The sequence below is a fragment of the Lissotriton helveticus genome, chromosome 10, assembly GCF_964261635.1.
Source record: "Lissotriton helveticus chromosome 10, aLisHel1.1, whole genome shotgun sequence".
Lineage (NCBI taxonomy): Eukaryota > Metazoa > Chordata > Amphibia > Caudata > Salamandridae > Lissotriton > Lissotriton helveticus.
The window spans coordinates 267,730,241-267,757,357 of record NC_136071.1 but is presented as its reverse complement, the minus strand read 5'-3'; the positions used below and the strand labels follow the sequence as shown (position 1 = coordinate 267,757,357).

The window sequence follows — 27,117 nt, the reverse complement described above, 5'->3', positions numbered from 1 at the left end:
ACCAGTAAATAAAACATACAAAGGAACAAGACCATGCTTGAACTGTGGAAGCTGCAATAATATTATTAAGGGCAACAAGATAAATCATCCGATGAGAGGTCATGAGATCAAATTAAAAGTAACAGCAACATGTGACACAGCAAATGTGCTATATCTACTTAAATGTCCCTGTGGAAAAGTATACGTGGGAAAAACCGAGAGGAGAATCAAAGTGAGAATAACAGAACATAAATCCAATATTCGCACACACAACTTGAAATCAGCTGTTGCTACACATTTTAATGAGAAACAACACAATGTATCGCAATTAAAGTTTCTAATATTGGAATGTGTGGAGATGAAGGAAGGGAGAGACAACACAAAACACCTCTTGCAGAGGGAAAATGTTTGGATACAAAGACTGTCATCCCACAAACCCAACGGTCTCAATGACCGTATAGAACTGTCTTGCTATTTGTAAATATTTTTGTGAAATGTTCCTTGGTTACCATTATGATTTCTGTAATTTACTCATATGATTTACTTATGTGGTATATTGACTTATGTGGTATATTCAATAGTAATATGCATTCAAATCACTCAAATCACTGACGTGGTTCATACACTTTTCACTATGTTTATCATTAATATTTTTGCGTCACTCTTATATTTTTGCATCACTTTCGTAGACAGAGATTTTTTGAATTGCGATTTCCTCTATAGAACCTTGAGTTAGATGTCTGGCGACGGGAAGTCTGTCGTCGATCTCGTTTAGTCACATGATCGGACCATTAACCAATAGGGATACTCAACATTAACACACTAGGAAACGTGCCGTTCGTGCCGGTCTATCCGAACGCTTTTGGAAACTTATCGAGTTACGAAACTACAACGGAACTCACAAGGTTAGTGTTAATAAGATCCATGGATGGAGGCTGTTGTATAGATATGCGATAAACGTTGGTTGTCGTTACAACTCGTTTATACATTTTTTCACGTATTCCTTTACAGACTGTCAGTTTGCCTACAGCAGACGGCATGTAAGTGTTTTTTATCTATATCCGTTTTTCTTTTCACAATGCGGGCAAAGAGGGTATAAGGTGACACGGTAGAATCACGGAAAAACTAACATTTTGGCACATTCGAACTACACGTAAGCACTGTCGTCAGCACCCTACTGACAAGACATACCACAAGCATTAGTTTACATGACTCATTATTGTTTTACTTTGTTATTGTAGTACTGTACCCTGATGAAGGGTGTTTCTTGCACCCGAAATGCATTGGATTTTGCTTCAGTAATGCTGAGATGAAAAAGTTTATATACTTTGAATGAAATTTAAAGACATCCAAGAAATATTGGAATAAAGATGATACAAGCTATGATATAATCCAGTGTGGAATCCTCATTTCTTTTACAGAGGAATGAAAGTGTGCCTATAGGGATGCGACTAATGACTTGTTAGAAGCACATTTTTGAGTATAATTTGACGCCCACGGACGGAGGACGCCACCTATAGAGCACCTTGGAAATTTGAGAAACCATTTTGAAATGGACAAACGCAATCACTAAACGAAAGGCTGTGCACCATCCATAACTAATTTGATTCACAGTCCTTTCAACAGCACAGCAGTCCTTCCTGGTAGAGTTCACAGGTCGAGAAGTTTACTGGGGAGTTGGGGTATAAGGTCTGATAATTATACTTGATGCCCACTTTGAAGCATGAGACGTTTCTAGAGGTTTCCACCCACCTGAGGTGTCAGACATCCCCTTCCTCTTGGGACTGGAAAAAACAGAATTAGTAACCAGGTATAGACACAAACAAAGGGCGCTCTGCAGTCCGTATCGGGAAGTGTATTACACAATAGTAAAGTGGTACTACTAGGAGAGGAAGGGTCAGTTACCAATTCAACCCTAGCAGTCCCTTCAAAAAAGAGAACAAAGCAACAACAGAGGTCCTTTTCGAGCAAACATTGGAGTAATAAGACTGTCAATAATGATCTCAAGTTCACAAGTGTATTCTTAGTCCACTTTTAACCCATAGACACCAGTTCAGGATCAAAGTTCAGTCCAAGTTCTTATTACAACCAGTAATCCATATGATACAATCCATGTGATAATTGTAGGTTTCTTCAACAATACATGTTGATAAAGGCAACACGTGTTTCGCCGTATGTTATTATATACCTCGACTTCTTTAGGGCTGTCATTTCAAATTCATAGTATTATGAAATGATCTAACGCAGACCGAAACAGAACCATCACCCACGAATGCGTTAGGTAGGGAGTAGTTGCTGAAATCTGAGTAAATCAGAGAGTGTGTCTGCAGTAGACCGAAACGGAACCATCACCCACCATAGTGCCAAACAAAGAGTTATTTTCGGAATCTGAAAGGATCAGAGAAAACGTACTAGCCAGAAATATTTATAATTTATTTTAGTGTTTTATAGAGCACGAACCAGACCTGTGAGGGTATCAGAGTGTTTTACAATAGTAACAAGTAGCATACAAGGACATAGGGGGGGAAAGAAAAAGTCAAAGGGAATAGGGACAGGTGGATGCAGCATATGGTAGAACAAACAATCATAATACCAGAAACATTTTGGGGTAGGATCAAATCGATACATCAAGCTAGAAAAGCAGACTCAGTACCCGGGGGGTTTGTTCGGAAAAGCCGGGCGGGTATCAAAGGAGAGAAAGCCCCGGGCTAGTGCAGTCACAACAGGCAAGGCCAGGTTACGGAGGTGGTTGTGACGTGAGCGTTAGGAGAGGAATTTGCCCATTAGGAAAGTTTTGGCTTCTTTTTTGAAGTGAGCTAGAGATGGTAATCTTCTGATGGCGGGAGGGAGTGAGTTCCATATTCTTGGGGCAGCCCCAGAGAAGGCACGATTATACGTTCTTTTTTTCCTGAAGCGTGCAGGTTGGAGCAAAAGGTCTCTGGGGGACCGGGAGTTTGTGGCTCCTCCAGATATCACGAGTTTCTGGGTGAGAAAAGCAGGGGACTTGGAGTAAAGGGCCTTATGGGTGATGCAAGCCAACTTGAATTGGATTCTGGCCTCAAGAGGAACCCAGTTCGGAGCTTTGAGGTGGGGTGAGATATGGTCGTACTTCTTGGACCCCGTTAGAAGTCTGGCGGCGGCGTTGAGGAAAGCTTTCAAAGGTACCAGAGAGCTCTTGGGTAGGCCTACGAGGGTGGAGCAACCGTATTCTAGCCTAGAGATGACTAGAGCCTGAGTTGCCAATTTTAGATCTGGTATGTCGAGGAATGGTTTCAGGTTTCTTAGGTAGTTCAAGTGAAATCTGGCAGTTTTGGCCATTGCATTGATATGGCCATGCATGTTCAGGTTGCTGTCTAAGGTGATTCCAAGGGATTTAGCAGAGTTCACAATGGTAGGAGAGCAGTTTAACGCTGTTATAGCCTTGATCCATTCCTGAATGTCTGAATTGGCGTTAGGTGGTGCAATTAGGAGGGATTCCGTTTTTTTAGCATTGAGTTTAAGCTGGTTAGAAGTGAGCCAGTGAACAGTCAGCTTCAGGGCCTCATTCAGGGAACGAATGTCCTCAGGAGTAGCATTTTGTCAAGTGGTGCTGAATCTCATGAGAGGAGTGTCACTTGAATAATGGAAAAGGTGAACAATTCCAAAGACAGGCTGTTTAGCTGCGATAGGAGAGGGAACCATTAGGAAAAGACCAAGCCACAAGGCTACAAGCAACCCATTAAAAGTAGGGTCAGAGCCACAAGAAAGTGGAGACAAATAACACTTTAAAGTAGGTAATAACCTGCCGCGATATAAAAATCGCCGGTGTTGTAAGTTTTCTGTCAATAACGTCCTGATAGATCCAAAGTAGAACGTAGCATCGATCTATAATCTAAAATATGTGACCAATTAGTAACTCAAAATCGGTCTATACTCCACAAATCTTCTAAAGACATAAGAAAGGCAATAACCTGAAGCCAATTCATAATTGGTCCATGGAGTAGTTCCACTCGTATCAAAGGTCCAAAGTGTAAAGCTGCTTAGGGCCTATCCTAGGGGTGACTTAGGTTTGGCCTGGCAAAAGGGTGATTATGCCAGGTCGAAGTGACAGTTTAATACTGCACACACAGGCTGCAATGGCAGGACTGAGACATGTTAAAATTGCTACTTAAGTGGCTTAACGACTTCAATCACTCTGCTTTAGGAATACTGCATTAAACTTGTTGAGCTTATTTCTCGATGGTCGACAACATTGGGTAGAGATGGGAGATGCAAAGTCTAGCCCCTTCTCTCTTCCCTTTGGGGTAGTTCTGGGCTCTGCGCTTAGCCCCACACTATTCAATATGTATGTCACCCCCCTGGTCAATCTTTTTCATAGTTTTGGCCTGGCCGTAATATCATATGCGGATGACACACAGATAGTGGTATCCATTTCCTCACAGGTGGAAAAAGATGCAAACAATTTCTACAGATGCATGGCCGCGGTCGCAGGCTGGATGCAAAGAAATTGTCTCAAGGTAAATTCGGACAAAACTGAGGTTCTGCTTTTTGGAAAGGAAACCTCCTTTAGGGATGCATCCTGCTGGACCTCGGAGCTGGACGTTTTACTAAAACCAGTGCAGAAAGCAAGAAACTTAGGAGTAATTTTCGACACCAAATTATGTGTCTCTGCTCAAATTAATGCGGTGACTGCAGCAGGTTTTTTTATGCTGAGGGTTCTCAAGAAAATTCTCCCGTTCATTCCGTTTGAATTATAGAAAATGGTGATGATGGCTCTCATCTCCTCGAAGATGGACTATTATAATGCCCTCTATTAAGGTAACTCCAAATACTTGATAAAAAAACGGTAGTCCCTACAGAACACTGTAGCAAGAACGCTACTGAAGGTCCACAAGTTCAAACCAATCTCTCATTTAATGTATGGCATTCATTGGTTGCCGGTGGAGAAGAGGATCTCCTTCAAGGCTCTGTGTTTAATCCATAAGGCCCTTTACAGAGCCGGCCTGTCTTTTTTTCAGGATCGGTTCTCCTGGTACATGCCCAGGAGGATCCTCAGATCAAGTTCTGCATGTATGGAAATGGTCCTAAGAATTAACAGAGCAAAATGGGATGGAAGAACGCTCATGTACTGTGGTGGGAAGCTGTGGAATTCCCTGCCTCTTGCACTTTGCTCACAACCCATCTTGCAGCAATTCAGGAAACAGCTGAAGACCTGGTTATTTTCACAATAAGTTACTGAGCGATGTCTAAGATACCCACTTAGGCTGATGGCCACCCTGGTCTTGCGGGTATTGCGTGCTTTATAAAATTACTTCATTTACTTCACACAATCAGTGCTGCAGAGCCACTAGTGCCATTTAATTTACAAGCCCTGGCTTCATGTTGTACCACTTTACTATGGTCTTACAAGTAAATTAAATATGTCAATTGGTTGTAAGCCAATTCTACCATGTTTAAAGGAGAGAGCACAACCACTTAGGCACTGGTTAGCAGGGGCAAAGCGGGCAGGGGACTAAAGCCAACAAAAGTGGATTCAAAAATAGGAGGTTGAAGTCAAAGAGTATGGGGATGACCCTGCAGAAAGGGCCAGGTCCAACAGGTGCATTTGGAACTTTTTGTAGGTTTTCAATATCCTTCCTTGGTTAACCCAAAGGAACAAGCTCCTTACCTTCTGTAACACTCTTTCTAGTAGATTCTCTATATAACCACATATTCCTCACTATGGAATACTCCCCAGGAGCAGGACTGGATCCAGAAACGTTCTCTGCAATGCTCAAGCACAGTGCTTTGTGGCAACATGCCGCTTTGCATTGCCCTGGAATAGACGGAGTGGCAAAACATATAAGAGCCATCCCTGCCCGATAACACCAGTTTCTTGCTTGACTCTTTCTGCTTCCTCAGATGCAAAGTGTGAAATAATTGTTATCAGTGTGCCAATTCCTAATTTAGGGCCTTTTTAGATGTTAAAAAGAGGGAACTTTACAGAACAAGGAGGTGGGAGGACGGTGAGGAATCTGCAGTTAGATAGAGCATCAACCAGAAAGAGTGTTACTAAAAGTAATAAACTAGTTCTGATGTATACTTTTAACCGCTGATGCTGCACCTTAGAATAGATACCAAATAGACACCAAAGCAGTCCCTTCCACTCTGGAGTGGAGCAGACCACAATATTCTGCAGGACCAAATGTGTGAAATGCTCTTTCCATTGGCTCTGGCTGTCAAGGCAGTAGTACTTCATAAACCTTTGCACCAAAGCCCACATAACATCATGGCAGATTTTAAGGACAGGCACTTCATGGTGAATTGGGCTCTCAGTCCTTCCCGAGACTGTTTCTCTGCCAGTGCATATCAGATGTTAATGCAGAGGAGTATTCACTACATAAAGATTATTCAATGTAAAAGCTTAAAGCCCTTTTGTGGTGCAGCCAATGAAGTCTCTCCTCCTCTTTCGAGTGGTGAGATGGGGAGAACAACGCTGGTACTGTAATGGATTTTCCAACACAATAGGGAGTCACAACTTTAGGCAAGCAGGCCGCCCAAGCCTCAGCACCAGTTTGTCCAGACAAGAGGTGGTGTAACTCACTAGCACTGGCAGTGTCTGAAGTTCTTTCACATAACGATCTAATTTGATCGCAATGAGGAGGACAGTCTTTAGAGTCAGAAGACGCAACGAGCAGCTATGCATTGACTTGAAGGATGTGCACATGAGAAACGTTTAGCCTCATCAGTTACATCCTGCTACGAAGAGGCACAGTATCAACACTAATGGAATCAGAGAGAGACATGATGGAGGACTAATTACATTTTCTGCATGAAACAAATCAATCAGCTTAAAATTACAGACCAAACCCCTCGCTGGTGGCAGGAAGAGGTAACCATGTATCTGGCCTTTTGGACAAACAGGAGAGTAATTCTGAGATTCCAAACAAAAATCTCATTGAATATTTTCAAGGTTCTCATGGAGCTGCTGATATTGTGAGATCATTCGAGATGAGCAGAAGCAACATAAATAAAATTAAGTGGTATGGATTATATTACTTTTTTATCTTCTTCCTTAAAGTTTGAAAATTGTTACACTGACTTGGACATATTTTTGCATGGCAAATTCACACAACTTAATGTAAAGTAATTAGGAATTACCTAGAATTGTTTCTGGATCATTCAATTTAAAAGGATAAAATACCACATTTCAAAATCACAATTTAAAAAAAAATATGCAATATGATTTGAGATAGTTATAAAAAGAAGAAACATACATCAGTACAAACATTTCTGTATGGCTGTGAAATAAGTCAAAAGACCTGTAGACCTGCCCCCCAGCCACAAAGATTTATGTGATGTAACCCACAACCGGTACATCACAGACAGAGACAAGAATCACTTGGGGCCAGATATATGACCCTAAATTGCATGCGCAAATGGGTTTGTGACCCGTTTGCGCATGCACAATGTCCCAGGGCCATGTACAATTCCTAAATAGCGAGTCACAATTTATTTGCGACTCGCTATTTAGGCATTGCAAGTCGCAATTAGGAAGTGGCGTTCCTTTCCTAATTGCATCCGCAAATCAATGTATTAATGTTTGTAACCGCAATTGCGGTCCCAAAACACTCGCAAAATACCACCCTCTTCAAGAGGGTGGTAATGCAGTTGCAATTTGCCCCTTCAACTTTGTGACTGTCTCTAAAAATATTTTTTAAGGGCAGGCAGTGGTCCCAGGGACCACTACCTTCCCTTAAAAAAATGAAACAAAAACATTTCATTTTTATTTTTTATGTATCTCGTTTTCCTTTAAGGGAAATGGGCTGCATTAAAAAAAACTGCTTTAATCAAAAGCAGTCCCAGACATCGTGGTCTGCTGAGCCCAGCAGGCCACCATACCTGGGAGGGCCTGTCATTCCCAATGGGCTCATAATTTGCGAGAGGCTCGTTAATATTAATGAGCCTCACAATTTGCGACCCCATTGGGAATCGCAAACAGTGTTAAACACACTGTTGTACATGGCAAATTGCACCTCGCAAATTGCAACTTGCAAATGAGTCTCAATTTGCGAGGCACAATTTTGCTGGTCGTACATCTGGCCCATAGTGAACAAGAACAAGAATACACAGTCTCGTAAGAGTTGTCAAACAAAAAGGGCGAACAATCTCAGTTTCATGGAGGTACAAGCACAAAAACACTGAAGTTGAAGGTCGTGAGAACTAATCCCCACACAAGGCAGGCTCCATTTTGGGCCAGGCTGTTACCAGCACTACTGGCCTGTTAGAAACTCTGCAACCTAACAAAACAAAACAAGGCTTGGAGTTACATTTGCATTCTTCTAAAAAATATAAAGAAATCAGATATAAGAAGTTTCTTCTGGAAAGAAATCAAGTTTGAACACAGGTTCATTACACCTTCACAGACATCTCTCACCTTTGCTTGCGAAAAGTCAATCGCCTTTGGTTCCACTTTAATTTTACTGACTGGAAAATGGACAGGGGTCCTATGAATTTCCCCAGCTAAAATGTCATCATCCACATCATCTGGAAAACAAGATATATTTCTTGTAATATATACAGAGTGCTGCTGTTTGAAATTAACAGTTTGAAATTGCCTAGTAAAAAAAAAATGATACCAGTGGGTTCACAGAGAAACTCACACGTACGGACTGAGCAGACAAACTTTACTGAAAGATCTATAAATCCATTCGTCTTTCTTAGGTCATATTGTGCCTGCCACCGTACAGATGAAAGAGTGTTGGCGCACATGGTGAAGTATTATTCGGTGGTCCTATACCTTGCTGATCAGACCTTGCTTTCTGTTTTTAAAAACAATCTAATCTGCGCAGGTGGTAGTACTCAGTGCAGCTCCCCAAACTAGCCTTGCTTCCATTATGTGCAGCTCCATAACCCTGTCATTACAGAAAAGCATGTAGTCATTGATAAGTATACACCTACCCTAACCAACTACACCCACCCACATCCATTGGATTCTTGAGTATTACTTTAGCTAACTAAACAAAAGATGAGCAAAAAGGATTGTTTTGTGTAGCAGTCTAGTTGAAAAAAATACAAGTAATGGACAAGATCCAAATGTACTGTTCTCACATGGGTTCTTTAATGCAAAGAAAATTTAATTGCATCTTCATGAATTTAAGCTAGACCAATATAGACGAAAATGTACTGATAGGAGGTGTCCCAAAAAGGAATTCAGATCAGAAGTCCGTGCCTTTGCAAATAAGTAGTGGTTTTCAAAATATTTAGGAGACCAGCAATAGTAGTTGTCTTTGTATACAACATTTGTAAATTCCTTGAACTTGATATTTTGATAACGTGGGTACAGTGCTATCTATAATTGTTGTTTTAGCTAATGGAGGATCCCCAAAGCCCATCTGAACCAGTATACTTTGACACTAGTTGGAACAACTATCCTATGCAAGGTATAATAGAGGGAAATACTGGAATTCTCGCAGGAGCTGGTGTAGCCATCATTCTTGCAAGCAAAGAGATACAAACACTTTTTCGATAGAAAGCAAAATCCAGATTCTGTCTAGACAAAAATGTAAAGCTCATCAAATATGGCGGTGGCATAGGTTCACCTCCATCACAGAAGCGTGTGGGTGCAGATATATATGATTCTGCGCAGCCATGAGGAGAATTGCCCTTACCTGCAAGTCTGGCGAGTTGCAAAAGCTTTAATATCTGGACACCGACAAGCTTAGAAGATGGTTTTTGGTGGGGATTGGAGATTGCAGATAAAGCTTCTACACTCTAGTTGTGAATCTCCACCACGTGTGTACCAGCAAACACATGGCCTGGGTGATGGCCTTCTTCTGATTCCACTTCAAGCCAAAACATGTGTGGACAGCAAGTTCCATTGTGTTACCGTCTGCTAATTAGGTCTGTGGTATTGTCCCAGTGAACAATCACCACTTTGATCTTCATCGCTGGATGGAAGTCTTTAGGAGCAAGAAGGACAATTTGAGCACTATCAGGTTTAGCCACCCATCACTTTTTTCTTTTCTTTCCTAATGAAGAGCCCCTATACTCAGAACCGTTTCCCCATCCAAACTAGATGAATAACTCGAAATTATCATCTACTACTTTGGTAGGTGGAACAGGGCCTGCTAAGAACTGGAAGTGTGAACCCAACATCTCAGGAATAGTCAGAGATGCCTGGGAAAGGTGCACACTGACTGTCCAGCAATAGTTCACAGGGGTCTACTAGGCAGAGATCCAAACATTATATGTATGTCAAGAGTGGTTCTTTATATGTACGCCCCCTGTCACAGAGATCTCTAGTCCCCCCCCCCCGTCTCCCTGACCCGACATTCCTGGTATAGTGTAGCGTATTTTGTTCTTGATTTTGTGTTTCCTGCTTCCTGCCCCCTCATCTGTGTACAACAACTCCTGTATCATACTACTGTGTATCTCCCTTCCTCCTTGAGCACTCACCAGACTGATGTACTACTGTTCTATTGCCTTATTTGTTTTTCTATGTTTCTTTTATTAAAATAAAAAAAGTTACAAAAAAAAAAGAGTGGTTCTTCAGAAACCACCACCATAAACAATGCCTGTAGTCCCTGATGCCACAGAAGTTCCTATGCTGATATGCCAGGCTTAACAGGAACTGGTACATTGGCCAATACTCTCGAGGGAAGGAGAATGTAGGTTCTGTTTGCAAGTTTAGAATGTCCATGGTGAGCTTGAACCTCCTTTCTGGTAATAGGAACGATTTTCTTTTGTTCACCGGGAACCTTCATCTGAACATGGCCATAAGAACCTGTGCCAGATGGGACTCCACTAGCTACTTTCCCAAATCCCTCATGAGGCAAAGATCCAGTTAGGAGTAGGAAATGTAGCTACATGAAAACAGCCACTGGAGCCTAAAATGTTTGAGAAAATCCAGAGCTGCGCTCTACTAAGCTGGAAGGTAGGGTCTCATACTAGTATACTTGATTTTCCACCATAAAAAGGAGCTATGTTATTTGTTCCTGGTGGGCAGGTACGCAAATGGTTCCTAAAAAAATGAGCCTCTCAATCGTCTGCAGAAGTTTCTAATATGATGACTGGGACATATGTGTTCTAGATGAAGATGGCTGGAGAACCAGAAGCTACGCCATGCTTCTGTCACAAACCACTGAGAGGCCCTATGAATCAGTGGTGCTTTGGGTCAAATGATGGCCATGGAGGAAAGGTATTTTCATTATTGGAAGGAAGGTAGCCACCTCAGATGGAGGAGAGGAAGATGACAGACACCTGCAGAGGTTATATACATCTAAAACTTCCCTGACCCTGAACAGGTCCACAGCAATTGTTTAGACTTTCCTCTAATGTGTTTTGCTTTCGAAGTGGAATGCAAGCCTAAGGAAAAAGAGGTTATTGCCAGAGGAAGGGTTGAAAAATGGCCATGCATTTGAAAACCTGAAAAAGCTTTCCATTGATGGTGGTCTGACCGCTTTGATGGCATTGTACTGCTAGGAGACCTCATCATTAGCTAGAGCAAAGTGATTTCTGCTGTCAAAAGAAGTTGATGACTTTCTCCTGGGCTATTGACTTCATGTCTGAAGACACCAATTGCCAATGCTAGCTAAGATCTCTGATCATGGTTCAGGCAGTGGTGTTGTTGTGTAGCAAGGTGACACAGCCTCTCCATTGCCTAGTTAAATGATAAACCAATAATAAACCTGGGTATAGTTTATGACCAAGGAAGAACAGCAGTCAAACTCAATCCAAAGTTGGTTTGGGATGTTCACACTAGCACTGGCTTGCCTCAATGAGAAACCTTATTTATGGTCCATTCCCTTTCCATAGGACTCAAGCAATTTAGCTTCTTTGTCCAGTTACAAGCACATAACTTTGTGCCTTGGAGAAGCAGTAATCATACAAGATGGAACCCTAAATTACGTGCTTGCTTTAGAGAACGTGTGATCTGCTGGTCAGCTTTTTTTCGCTCTGGGATCAGTACTACTGTAAATTGGGTTGCAGTAATACCGGTTACTTCAAGCCCTTAGAAAAGGGAGTTATCATTATTATGGTTAATATTATGATTACTATAACTACTATACACAGATAGAGTGCGTTTTGAGTTCCAAAGGCACTTCTGGGAACATATTTGTATTCCTGGTATTTAATGTGCAGAGGCCTTGAGACAGATTGTTCAGATTGTGGCTTTGCTGGTTTGCAGTTAAGAATTGGAAAAAATTTAAGAGAAAACATTCAATTATTTTTAAAATCTTTTTTTACTCAAAAATATCGACAAGTTGTTGATAAATTAAATTATAGTAGTAGTGCTGTAAGCAGTGTTATAAGGAAAGGGTAAAGGATTAGGATTGGGTCAAGGAATGGTGTGAGGGTTAGGTTAGGTTTGGCTAGGTTAGGTTTAGGGGTTGAATTAGGGCAACGGTTAGAGTAAGGGACAAGGTAAAGGAATGTGTAAGAGTTAGAACTGAGAGTAAGGGATAGGGTTTAGCTAAGAGATGAGGTTAGGATTAGGTCATGGCTAAGGAGTTGGGTCAGGGCTAGGGTAAGAGTAAACAGGTTGTGTATGTGATGGTCTAAGGGGTTGGGTTAAGGGTAGGCTTGAAGTTAGAGCTGGGTAAACAAAAAGGATGGGAGAGGGGTTAAAGGAGTAGATTTACAGTTAAGGTAGGAGTAACTGGTTATATTAGGTATTCTAATTAGACTAATCTACCCAAACACACATTATGCTGCCTAGAGGTGATAATCGCAAGACAAGACATTGGAATGGAGTGGGGGGCGGGGGCATGTGTGTCCTAGAGTCTCAAGATGGAAAGAGTAGACAGATCAATGTATGGCTATGGTAACAGACAAAAAAACAGAGGCTGATCTAAAAAATTCACAAACATTGGGGGTCCGTCATAATGTGTGGGTAAGGGCACAGATTCAAACTCTGCCTTTGATGAGGATGCATAATCAAATAGGTCAGAGCCATGTACTATTGGATATCATGTTTCTCCAATAACTACGTTACCTTCAAGCAATACTTGGCAATTTCTGAAAAACAACACACTGTATTAGCGAAAGCTCACTTCGTGTACCAAATAATGCAATTCATACATTTAGTCCTAAAAAAAGTGAGTAGAAACAGTATAAAATCCTAACGTGCAAGAAAGTGGAGTGCCGTTTACACCTCTTTAATTACTAGCAGACCAACAAAAAGCGCATTCTCACTGCAAACAGAAATTCATCATTAACTGAAGCCAAACTAAGGTTGTGTAGCACCAGGTCTAAGTGCTATAGCTTTAAGTACTCACAAAGAACACTGCAAAATACGATGTAATGTATTAATACATAACACTCATTTTGGAATTTGAAAGGAAGACATAATAGTGTATCCCCTCGAAGTTCCCAATTGAATTCTTCTTTCTAAGTAAAATCCTTCTTGAAAACATTTGATAGACTTCTTTTTGAGGATGAGCAATTAATAAGATAATAATGAATAATTGAATAAGAAACAGCGCAAATCCAGGCAGTCGGACCCTAAACGGTCGAAGGAAAGACCACCTCCTCGGACAGGATCAGTGATCTCATCAGGGCAGCGGGCGGAATCACAATCCCGAATGGAGGCAGTGCCAAGATAGGCACTGCCGTCCCTTTCCGACAACCTTTTCATGTCAGAAAGAAGGCCATGAAAAGGCTATTGATACAACAGAGTTTGGGGGCCCCAAGGAGGGCCTCTTTCCATCGTGGTCCACAGGGCACATGCAATGGCCCCCATAAACTGCGTGCTATGCACCACATGGTGCATGGTACACGGTGCATGGAGGTGCAGGAAGTGCTCTTTTACACAGCAGCTTGTGCTGCAGCCCTTTTCCTGGGCCGCACCACAAGCCGCTGTGTAAAGGAGCACTTTGCAACTGCCAGCCCGGCGATTGCAGTGTAGTGTGGCAGCTGGACCGCCGACAGCTTGTCGGACATTCTCCTGACTGCCGTGATAGCGGTCAGACCAACCCCCATCATAATAAGGCTCATAGTGTGAAGGCATTGTCTTACCAAGTTTCTTCTACTTCTCCACCTCGTAATGCCTTCCTAGACTCTTTATCAAATCAAAAGGAGGGAGAAGGAAGAAACAGTGATCCACACGGCTTCCTTATTCATATATCAAAAAATCAACTGGGGGCGGATCACTTGTCCTGCGTAAATAGGGTTTTTAAGAATTTTCATACACTGTACGATAAAAAACCCTTATTCACGTACGGAGGTCGGTGGTGGCGGTATATCTTGATTCTCCGCCTTACTCCTTAGGAACGTGACAGCATCATCGTAGGGTTAGCTGTTATGCTTCCTCCACCCGGAGGTATTCCCCTGGTTAGAGCAGTAGTGATCAGTAATTCAGGGGTTTTCGTGGTGAATCTCACAGAAAAGGTTTTGAAAATTTCTTTCACATTCCCTGTCCTTCGGCACAGATTTATCTACGGTGGCTATTTTTGGAACCACTGGGACACCACACCTGTTCCACAGAAACCTGTGGCTGTATGTTCAAAAATGAGTGCCCAGTCAGCACGATGCAACGTAAACTGTGCATGACATCATTTGGCTTTGCAGGCATGTAGCATCACTGTATGCCAGTGCCCTTCTCCATTCATCTGTTCATATCTGAAGTGCAAGGGCTGATCATATTTTAACTGTTTTCCGTCAGTTGGTTGTAGTAATTAAGATATAGTTATCTTGGTTTGGTAATGTAAAATTCACATGTTTCCTTGGTTCCCAAAGGAATGTCCATCTTTCAAAAGAACAGCACCAATATGCCTCATAATGAAGGCCCTGAAAATTATATGGCAATGCAGGACAAAATTAGGTGGCAGGGTTGACTAAAATATGCAGCAGGGTTGACTAAATTATGCAGCAAGAGAAGGGAAATTATGCTGCACAATGTTGAATATTCTGTGGCCCTATTATTTCACTATTTTTATTTTAATACACAATAATATTGTCTGGATAAACATTTCAGCTGACTAGTACCAGTTTAACACCCAAGTACAACAAACAGCAACTAAAGGAGATTAGTTAACCTTCTCAAATGTTTTCTCACTGCGGGCACTATGGTCCAAAATTAGAGTCTGGCGGTCCATGAACCGCCAAACTTGTGGGGGCACAGTGTTGGCGATCTCCTGACGGCCCTATTACCATTAGGGCGGTCGGACTACCATTGCCCCCTGCAGCCACCAGGGAACTGCTATTCCCTGGCGGTGTTGCAGCAGTAATCGCAATATGCTTGGTGGGACTGCCGCGATCCCACCAATCACATTACGAGTTTTCTCTCTGCTGGCGGGTGCCATGGAGGTTACTACTCCATGAGCAAAGTGACGGAGAGAAAACAAAAGGGGCCCATGGGGATGCATGCAAGGGAGAACAACATGTGCCCCACTGTGTGCATGCACCCCAGTTCCTGCATGACATGAACTTTTCGGTCCATTCCGTGCAGGAACTGTTTTTGGTGTTCCCATTGTGGTGCCCATTTTCGGAGGCAATCCTGTGGGAATGCCAAAAACCAGCCTGCCAGACAGGAGGAAACTCCTAATCTGGCGGGCGCTGTGACCACAGCTTTGGTGGTGCAGCGGCGGGGCGGACCCGGCATCAACCTGCAAAGTCGAAATCAGGCCCTATGTGCTTTTCTGCTTTTAGTCACTTTTTTATCCATTTGAGTTAGAAACACATTTTTAAACCAAAACTGCCAATTATACAGCAGATGGTAAATTGTGTGGTAAGTGTCTGACATCCATAATTAGATGACAAATGTATTAGCCGCAGAATTACACAATTCTAGTGACTTGGTTTATAATCGCTACCACATTTCTCCAAGCAACACAAGCCACCAAGATATGCACATGCAGAGGTCCAGCAGAACTGAAAAGCCAGAAAAACTCACACACATCCAACACAGCCCAGATACCATGTAGTAGGCTATCATGTGACTTCCAACAGCACTTGCCACCCAGATATGCAACATACTGACATAACACAGAACTTATTAGACATCACATTCTATGTAGATTCAGTTCAACACTGAGTGGTAGCTACAGTTTTATTCCCAACAGCAGTAGACAGCAAATATGCAACAGAAAAATGTGAGAAATATATTGAAAAGCTCAGTAACTTAATACTGGAGAACACATTAGAGAGAACATTTCAAATTACATTCAGCAAAGTACAGATGACCCATTTAGTAAGCTATGAGGTCTGGAGGTCAATAACCTCTGAACTAATGACATCTGCATGATCCTGGACAGAACAGATACAGCAGCCTTCATCCTACTGGATAACTCTGCAGCTTTCTACAAAGTCCCACACCCCATCTTCATCAAACGCCTTCGCGAGATTGGTATCCAAGGCCCCGTCATCTGCTGGATTTGCTTCTTTGTACTGGATAGCACACAAACAGTGAGCCTAGCACCGCACTCCTCGCGAGCCAGAAAACTCTCAGCCCTGTCTTTTTTAACTCATAAATGATCTCTCTGACGAACGTCATCAACCCACACAAAATAAAAATTCTCTCCACTGCAAATGGCACGAAAATCATCCTCTTCCTCTTGGATACCACCACGGCACAAGGCACAAGCTCATCTCCTGCATGACCAAAGTCTCCAACTGGATGAGGTACAAATTTCTTAAGCTCAACACTGACAAGACAGAAATAATTACCTTTGGATAGAACTCCTCACGGTGGGACTTCACCTGATGACTGGTCAAACTTGTACTAACACCCATCCCTAGCACCCACGCCAGGAACCTCAGAATCGTCACTGACAACATACTGGACATTTATGCACAAGACAGCGACATCTCTGCCTCATGCGTCCCACTGAAGATGCTGAAAGACTTTCAAATGGCTCCCTAGGAACACCAGAAACAAGGTCACTCGAGCCCTTGTCACCAGCAAGCTAAACTTCGGGAACACCCTTTACAGGTGAGTCACCAAGCATCTCATGAAAAGACTTTAAGCCATCCAGAACTCGGCAGTCAGACTCATCCTCGACCTCCCACGAAGAACACACATCACACCACACCTCAGTGAGGTCTACTGGCTCCCGATACAGAAACGCACTCAGTTCACACTGCTCTCTCTCACATTCAAGGCACTTCCTAACATAGGTCCCAGCTACATGAACAATCACATCTCTCTTACCACTAACAACCCAGACACCTCCATACTTCCAGACTGTCACACATACCACATAAAGACAGAAACAGATCTGTAGGCCTGGTCTTCAAGTACGTCACACACAATCCATGCAGCGAACTCCCACTACACATCAGAGTCTCCTCCTCTCTTCTTGAACTCTGCAAGAAGCTGTTTTTCGAATAATCCATTGCCCATACCAGCCCTAGGATAGGCTAGGCACACACACATGCTCAGCAACAGGATACCCTCACAAGTGATAGAGAGCTTTACAAATACCAATAGCATATCACCGTAACACTAACCCCTAACATACCACTATCCACTATGAAATGCCACAGGCATACACAACACATTTGTTGGCTGACAGATATAGCTGTTCATCACACAGTATTGACACACCAGTAGCATTAACTGCTATTACGACATCCTCGTCCCAAACTCAAAGACAGTGTTAGTCACTGCATCACACACTAAGACAGACCACATGACAAACATTACTATATTCTGATTATCTCTAACCACTAAGCAGCAAATAGCAGGCATACTAATAACATAAAAATGTGTAAGAAAAATGGCAAACACCATTTAAGTGCTGAAACACACAGCCAAGTCCATACCCTGACACATGGCCAAAAATCATCTTATTACATCTGAATTCCAGAGCCAACTTCACATCATTTAGGTTACATGACACAGTCTTAGGTTTGGAGGCACACCAGCACACAATACCAGAAAAATTACACCATAGGACAAATCAGCCTCTAGTCTTAGCTGAAGACATGAGTACCATTTGCAAATGCGTATACAGATAACCGAGAGTCCTACGGAACCAAACAAATAGCACACTGTCCACAATACAAATTCCAATAATGAAGCTGTTGGGATGGAAAAGTGCTCCCCTCCCCCATTGCTGAGGACCCATGGACTTCCCACGTTTTTGAGAGCTGGAAGCTGCTCGAGTTGCTGGGGAGAACTGGTTGCTTCACTCAGGAGAGTGAGCTGGCACCTGCCAAGTGCTGCAGCATGTTGTTCGACTTGTCCAAGCAAGATCATAACTCGTGAATGCCCTCTCTCGAGCACCTGTTATACCGCTGCACATTTCTGTGCTGTAGGAGTGGCTAAGAGTTAAACTGGGCCTCTGGGCTCCATAGGGTTCACTGATAAAGGTGTTGTGGCACCATAGACACTTTTAACTAATTCCGAAGAGTCAAAGGGCAAGTCTTGAGTGAGAGCTTTTAGTGAGCCTTCTCTGGATTCGGCTACCAGTGAATGGGGTATAACTCCTAACCAGGGTATAAGCTAGAGGGTGAGACAGGTGTGCCTGACAACTACTAGAGCCACGCTCTCAAGGGGATTGTGTTATTGCTCATGAATGTCATTATTCCTTTGACTGTATGGAGTTAGAAATAAAATGTATTTTTTCTTATAAAAAAAAGTATTTGACTGGGCACTGATTTATTGTTTATACTATGTGCAGTTTGAGTTAAAAGTCCTGTTTACTTACCTGAATTTACACTTGCTCCACCTTGCCCCCAACGAGGGAGCTTTTGACTGCTTACCCAGAGTTACCACTGAGAGTCAAGTGCACAAGGGGTACTTGGCCCCATTGTTCAGGATCCATAGTAGGTCGGGCGCTGGACAATCAGGAGCAAAAGGCATCCAACCCCACGGTTGGGCCCAGTAGCCCCTGCATGTCCGTGGCCCTCTGAAAGTGGTTGTGACAGAAACATAACACAGACGAGTTACACAAATCATTTAGGTGACCCTTATTATTATTATTATTTGCTCAGAGCATGATTATATGCTCCATGTGGCAAGCTTATCAAATGGAGCCAGCTGCATTATACTAGCTCATTTTATATTATAGGATTCTGTCTAGGCCATCACCTTTCACCTGTATCTTATCCCTGGTCTTTGACCAATGCATTGTGATCTCAATCAGGTGTAGCAAAATCTTTTTGAACGACCATATACTGCACATAACATCTAGGTTTATATTAACAATCAAAAGGTAGTGCGTTCTTGTGCCCATGGAAAGTGGGCAGCAAAGCATTCTATGTAAAAGATATGCATGTAGTTTTCAAGCACCGGTCCTACTTTAAGATCCGCAATTTGCGAAACATACTGCACATGGGTTCATGATGTATTATTATTGTTGTGGTAAAGAAGCAAATATTTTACATCTTCCAAGGACCTTCACTTTGTGATTATCTGTTACTGTGCGTGGGGTGACCTATTTCTGTTTACTATTTTTTTCCTTGTCAAATTGTGATGCAAACAAGAACATCTATGTCATAAGCAGAAATAACGTTTCTGTATCAATATATGAAACTACTAATGTTGTGCACCTCCATGAAACACATTTGAGTACAATCTGTAGTACAAGACTGACTGAATTGGGAGTCTATCATAAAACGTGTTTGTGTGTCTAGCCACAGGGACATACAAATTCAGATTAATAAACTGAATGAACATAATTAACTATGTGCATCATGTTTCCTGGATGCATATTGTTTCATGTATCTTAATGAACTCCACAAATTATGTTACACCCATGCTTTTGCAAAACACGAATGATCCAGGAGAACAGCCACAAGTTGGTAATTTCTACTGTTTCTTCCAACTATACCATACAGTCGGACATATTACAGTAGTGCTACTATAGCATCACTAGGGATGTCAGTTCAAAGACAGTGGTTCGTGAACAGACGGAACACATTCCATTGTCAGTCTCCACTTCCTTCTGCACCAACCAGGATGCAAGTTTAACCCTGGAGGTGGATTCAGAATTTCAATAGCTCCTGTAGATTAGGACTGCAACAGGGAGTGCTGACCTGATGAGTTGTGCTCTGATCCTCAGTGCAATCCCTGATGATATTATAGACTTGTGAAAGAAGAATAGGATAGCAAATCCTGAAAACTATCACTTCCCATTCTAATATTGTGTAAAGCCTGAAGACAGCTACAAGTAATCTCGATGCCACTCCAGAGCTGACCAAACGCTGGTGAGGTTGGAAAGCACCGAGACCACTCTACTCGCCGCCACAGACAACATCCGCACCCTCCTCGACCAAGGACACACCGCGGCCCTGATCCTAGGTGACCTCTTTGAAGCATTCAACACTGTCTCCCAACATACACTCACCGCCAGACTCCATGACGCTGGCATACAAGGAACCGCCCTCGACTGGATCCACTCGTTCCTCACCGGCAGAACCCAAAGAATCAGACTGCACCTTTCCTCTCCGAACCCACGGAAATCAACTGCGGAGTACCCCAAGGATCATCTCTCAGCCCCACGCTCTTCAACATCTGCATGGCCCCCCCCCTGGCCGCCATCGTCAGACAGCACGGACTCAGCATAGTATCCTACGCCGATGACACCCAGCTCATCCTCTTCCTCACCAAGGATCCAATCACCACAGACTCAACTTCCAGGAAGGAATGAAGAACGTCGCATCCAGGATGAGCAGAAACTGCCTGAAGCTCAACTCAGAGAAGACAGAAGTCCTCGTACCCTCCCCCTCGGTATGGGAGAACACCTGGTGGCCCACTGCGCTCAGCAGCCCCCCCACCCCCACAAACCATGGCCGAAACCTCGGTATCGTACTCGACTCCTCCCTCTCCATGACCCGACAGGTTAACGCCGTTGCCTCCAGCTCCTTCAACACCCTCCGATTCCTCCGTAGGACCTTCAAGTGGATCTTCCCCGAATCAAGGAAGGCCATCACCCACGCACTCATAACAAGCAGACTGGACTACGGAAATGCCCTCTACGCCGGGATCAACAAGTCTCTGCTACGGAAGCTCAAGACCATACAGAACACCGCAGCCAGACTCGTTTTCGGTGTTCCTCGATACGAACACACCACCCAACAACTACAGAACCTCCAGTGGCTCCCCGTTGAGAAGAGAGTCAATTTCAAGATACTCACCCATGCCTACAAATGCCTCCACAACACTGGACGCCAATACCTCAACAAGAAAATCTCCTTCCACGTACCCAAGAGAAACCTCCGATCCACCGACCTTGCCCTCACTGAAACCCTGCGCATCCGCAGAGCCAGAACGGGTGGAAGAACTTTCTCCTACATTGCGGCTAAGACCTAGAAAGAGCTCCCGATCGACATCAGACGTGCCCCCCCCACCCGAACATCTTCAGGAAGACGCTCAAGACCTGGCCCTTCGACTGAACGGAGCTGCTCCCCCACCCCCAACACCCTGAGACCCTCCGGGTGAGTAGCGAACTTTCAATTCCCCTGATTGATTGATTGAAAACTCCCTGAAAGAGGAACAACCAGGAAAAAGAGGTTTGAATAGTCTATGTTTTGATTTTCTAGGCCATTTGGGTTAAGGGAACTAGATACTAAAGTTTTTAAAAAGATTGGCGATTTCATTTACCTCATTGATATACATTCTTCTGGGGTAACCCCACAGTATATTGCATGTAAGCAACCTAAACCTCACCATGATCATGCCGATCTGGTGTTCTTTCTTATAGCAGCTGAAGTGGAAGGGGAGAATGAATGCTTCACCTGACCTCCTGCACAGGAAATAATAGGATGGCTCTCTCTTCCAGCTGACATCAAGACAGCTGATGAACATTTGGAAGTTATTGCAGCAGCTCTCCTACTTATCACTGACAACAGGACTGACACATTGATGAGTACATGACATAGCCACTGGGGGGAGTAGGCCAAACACAAAAGTGCAGATTTCCAATAAGTTTACAGACATCATCAGTGTAGCGAGTCAAAATTTTGAGCTTAGATGACGGGGCTCTCAAGTGGTCCTTGAAGTTACCAATGCTTCTTGTTGTTAAAGCATGGAACATTGAGGTACAATTCTGTGTGAAGTGTAAATGACATTGTCATAACCAATTTCAGAGGCATGTGGGACGCAGGGGCAACTGGGCCCTAATACGGTGGTTGAGGCCTTTTACTCTTAATGCACAAACAATACATCAATATCGAACAATAAATAAATATCCAATCAAATACCTGTTTTTATACGAAAAATAAGTCTTTTATTTCAGACTTTGCACATGGAAAGGTATGCGACAATGAAAAGCAACAACACATCCCCCCTTGAGATCGGAGCTCTAGTAGCAGTCAGGCAAATCCCTGTCCCTCCCTCCTTCATGTAACGTGTTCAGGGTTATTCCTGATTCACAGATGGCTGCACCTAGAGAATGCACACTAGTAGGCCATACTCGAGAGTTCCCCTTTGTCTCTTAAGGATTTTAGGCAAAAGGGTCTAGGATGCCGAAGCACCGTTAGCAGCGAGTCTCCCGGGGCTATACTTGCCCAGTTCACATCTTGCCCACTATCGCAACACCGAGGAGTTTGGCAGAGCAGTAAATGCCCTCGTATTGAGCACACGTGAGCCATGCTCAGTCTGGAGAAGCTGGGCTGCTCGCAGCCCATGCGGGAGCACCCATGACATAGGATCTCTCTCCCGAGCGACGCCTGCCGTAGTCCTTCTCAGTTGTTGTAGCAGCTCACAGGTTATGAAGACATGGTAAGTTGGCTTTTCCCTGGGTGGGGGTGAATCCTTTCTTCACTCCTGACTGGAGCTCAGCGAGGGTTCGACATCATCCCCAGCGTCTTTGTCAGGTACAGTTCCCTTACAGTGCAGGTCCAACCCGCGAAGTGCAGCCTCAGTCTCTCCTTCAGGTAACAGCGCGAATTCTATGGCATGGTGGTACCGGCAGCGCCTCCTGCCATAAAGGTTTCCATGTTCTTTGGACAACACAGGCGCAGAATCTGTTTGTGCAAACGCCCACGCCGAGAGAAAGTCATGAGTCCCTATGATTCAGCAGTGATAACTTTACCGGTGGTCCCCCTCTGGCATATGGGTCAGCGTAGTGGTACGGGATAGCCCAGATCCACACAGCGCTTAACTCTGGGCTCAGTATCCAGCAGCCCTCTCTTTGCATACATGAGTTGCAGAGCCAACACGCCACACTAGCATCGACCCAATCAATCAATCAGGGGTTTGTAAAGCACAACTACTCACCCGTGAGGATCTCAAGGCGCTGGGGGGCTGCAGATCCACCGATGGAAAGCAGAAAGGCACGAAGAGGGGAGAGGGAAACGCTGCGCTGGAAAGGGGCTGGCCGTGGCGGTCCGCAGCAGTGCGAAAAGGGTGAATTAAAGTGAAAGTCAAAAAGAAAGAGAGAAAAATTGGCAAAAAGTGGCAAAAGCAAAATAGCAGAACAAAAGGAAGGAGAAGGGAATAAGTAGCCGAAAACACAGGGACGGAGGGTAGAAACAGCAGCAGAGCGTAGATGCTCTACCACTGGGCCACCTACGGGTGGAAGAGGGCTTCAAACTCACTACCCAGCAAGGGTCAGTGGGTCTGCAGGGCAGCAACTTGTGGGAGCTGCGCGAGGGGAGCAGTTCACTGACCAGGAACAAAACCTCACACCTTGCTCAGGGAATCATCTCACAGGGCTCCCCACTGGACCCTCCTCTCTCTTCTTCACATGGCACACTGGTCTTGGCAAGCAGGCAGACGCTGGTGCTTCAGGCTCCATGTGATCTTGGTGTCCTGACTGAAGTCCCATCACCCAGCAGGGATGCCAACAAGCCTTTGCCCCCAGTCGTGATCGCAGACAGAAGTATTGCAAAGCTTCCCCTTCTCACACAGCCAGTCTAGCTGCTTGGCAGAGGATACATTTTGAAAATTTGGAAAAGGACTATCAGAAAGTTCTCCTTCTTATAGTCCTTTTTCAAACACCAAAATGTCATTTAGGGTATGAGTCTTTGAAGTGTTATGTTGAGGTTCGACTACTTTTAAAGTGGACACTTCTCCTTTTCTACTTTCCTCATGAAAGACTGTCTGTTGCACTCTGAAGATGATTGTCCCATAGCACAATTCATAAAAGTGACCACAGTTTACAACTGGACATCAGCCATAGGTATATGTGTGTCAAAGAATTATTCTCAGGCCCCAGTCCTACTCTTTATGATTGCCTTATCAGCCCCCATATCCCTTCCGGAGATGTGTCCTGGCCCTTTTCTTGTGATCTGTCACTGAATCAAATAGCAGTCCTTTGAAGTGTAAACAAGGTCTCTTCCTTTTACCCTGCCATGCGTGTCTCACGAGCTCACAAGAATGAAACAATACACTTTTCTGTCTGTGGGATTCCTCTCCTACTCATGTCTTCACCAGACAGGTCTGCGCTTTCCAAAATGGAGCCCAGGGTCCTCCATGTTAGTGCAGGCACACTTACTCGGTCTACATTCACAGCACACTTACTGTCCAGCACAAGTACCTCCATGTAATGTATTAATGTACCTTTACATGTACTTTGCATTCAGCACACACACTCAGTTTATGTGCACTGTTCAGCACTGAAGCGTTTTTATATTTAATCTGGGTGGGCCATTTGCCAACACACACACTTCCCCTGTACATGCTGCACAACACTTCACCCATCAAGTATTGTACGTCACTCAAGCATACATACATCCAGCATATGCTCTCATTGCACACGCACTGCAGAGCACTACCGTCACTTGTGCCCTCTATTCATTACAGACATACATACTCCCAATACATGCACTAACCACACACATACTGCATAGTACTGCCCTATCCCTATCCTGTACTCTCCCAAGGCACACATACAACCAGTGCCGAGTCCTTACTCCTGTGCTGCACATCACTCCACATCTACCTGATGATGGCCAAGAGTTGAGTTAAGCACATAGCAGTAGAACTCTTAAAAATTATAATGGGCCTGTAGGTCTCACTCCAGTGACACAGGGTAAAAAGGTCCTGTTCACTACAAATAGACACTAAATGGTGTACTGTTAATACTGTGCTCGTGCTGCTTAACTCCTGGTGAAGGAGGTAGCCTTCCAACCTTCCAACAATATAAGGGTAGTGCTGTGGGCGCCTCTCCTTGTCCAACAAAACTGCAATCTGTGAGACAGGCCTATGTCAAACTGCAATCTGTGAGACAGGCCTAAGTCATGGCACAAATGCATGGTCTGTGTTCACTTACAACAAAAAATCAGCCTTAGGGATTCAGACAACAATACAGCTGGTCACTCAGGGCATGGGTTCACGTCTTCAACCATGTAGATGACTTCCTGTCAAAAACAGGCAGCAAGGCAGACAACCCCCTCATAGCCACAATGACAAGTTGAGCATCACCTATTTCCTGGAAACTTCGATATGACTCTGGAAATTGACAGAATGCTCTATGCGAAAGTTCCATTGAGAGGTCACCATTCCCAAATGCTTGAGAGTCACTTTCAGTTTTGGAGTAATCCTATAAATTATAACATTCTCTGTCATGTTTTAGATGCTAGTTTTGGAGGGCTTCTTGTGCTGCATACGTTGACAAACTAGCTTTCTTCAGCGCCACCTGTGAGTACCCTTGATGCCCCTAAAGAAAGCCTTCCAATAACTTCAGAAAGCTAACCTGATTGCAAAGGCAAGTAATTTACAGATAGGGCCGCATTCTACTTAGTCAACTAAGTTGGGAAAGCGAAGATACTGCCCTACATCATAATAAAAGGTTGGTATTTCCAAGAAAAAGTAGCACAATTGAGAAAGAATGATTTTTGCGATTTTTTTCTTTGACAAAGTTTAGTATATCCGTTTTGCAACCACTTCACTATTATGTCTCATTACAGACCCTTGCTATGGCTTGAGCAGATGAAGGCAGAAGGTGCAAGTCATTTTATGTAGTTCAAATCTGTCAAAAATGTAAACAAGCCTGGGAATTCACCACACTAGGGCAGATGGTTTCGCGTTTCGCCAGATCTTTCAGGCCTGAGGGAGAGATTCAGCAAAAGGTTGATTACAGTCCATTTCGGCATGTCTACTGATTCTATCTGCCCTAGAGCAATCCCCTAAAACACGAATTGCCTGCACCTTGTTGTGCTTAGAGCCCACTTCTTCCCTCTTGCACAGATCACATCAAAGGGCTACTTTTACAGAAGACTGAATTTTCTTTAAGTGGCTCAGATTTGTAATCGTGATGGACCCTTTCTGCACAGAGCCACGAAGTTCGCGAAAGACCACAAGGTTTTGATATTTTTTTTGAATTATAAATTCATGTTTAGTTTAGTAAAATATTATTTTGAAATTATTAGTTTAGTAAAATAATATTTTGAAATTTGAGATTCATATTAATTTCTAAAACATTACTTCAATCGAGACAGCAAACACATGTTTACAAGAGACTGACTTTAAAAGGTAGTAGTAAAATGACAAAGAGCCTCTCTGCAGAACGCCTGATGGCACCTAACAACGAAATCATAAGCTTTCTAGCTGGCCAAGGTACAGAGACATTGTTCTAAAAGAAAGGACAGTAGCCTCTCAGATCCAATGATATCCCCTACTCAGTCTCTTCAGCGACCTCCCCTTTGAAGTACAAGGGGAGGGTGGAAAAGGGAAAGAGACAACTCTTCCTAGCATGAAATATTTGTCATTTCGGTTTTCTAAGTAAATTATATGCAGGATTTGAGAAGCGCCCCACTAAATTTTCAATCTGAATTAAAAGTGGGTATAGGTCATTTTAGGGGTAAGGAATATTGCTGAAGGGTAAATAAAAAATGAAATTTCACACTGTAAAAGGGAATTCGATGCAAATATTATTTTTCATATCATTCCTGAAATACGATGTCACCTTGTAAATTAAATCTTTCTAATTTAGAAGCTATTGAAAACCGATATCATCTGTACTACTTCACTTCTTTTGGAATTTAACATCCAAAATGAAAGCTATCTCTACATTATTATTCATCAGTCGACATGTGTTTCACCATAAAAGTGACGTTTTCTTAAGGCTGAAAAGAAAGGACAGAAACAGCGACTATAGACAGTGGTCTGTTGAAAGCTGCAAAGTACAATAGTTTAAAATAAATATGTACATTCAACAAAGCATAACTTACCCTACAGTCATAATACACTAAAAGTATGGCAGGCCCTCTTGTGCAACAAATTCATAACAATACATGCATTATTCTACACCTCCACAGTGGAGGCTCCTCTGCTAAGGCCGAGGAGTG

General features: G+C 43.4%; 1 protein-coding gene across 4 annotated transcripts in view; it reads right to left on the bottom strand.

The window, feature by feature from the left end:
* Positions 1–27,117, bottom strand: part of MINDY4 (MINDY lysine 48 deubiquitinase 4) — a 638,720-nt gene that overhangs the window by 260,232 nt on the left and 351,371 nt on the right. For all 4 annotated transcript variants that reach the window (XM_078665290.1, XM_078665287.1, XM_078665289.1 and 1 more), the window contains exon 7: positions 8,375–8,484. In XM_078665290.1, coding sequence (XP_078521416.1) covers positions 8,375–8,484 — 110 coding nt within the window. The remainder of the gene's footprint in view (positions 1–8,374; positions 8,485–27,117) is intronic.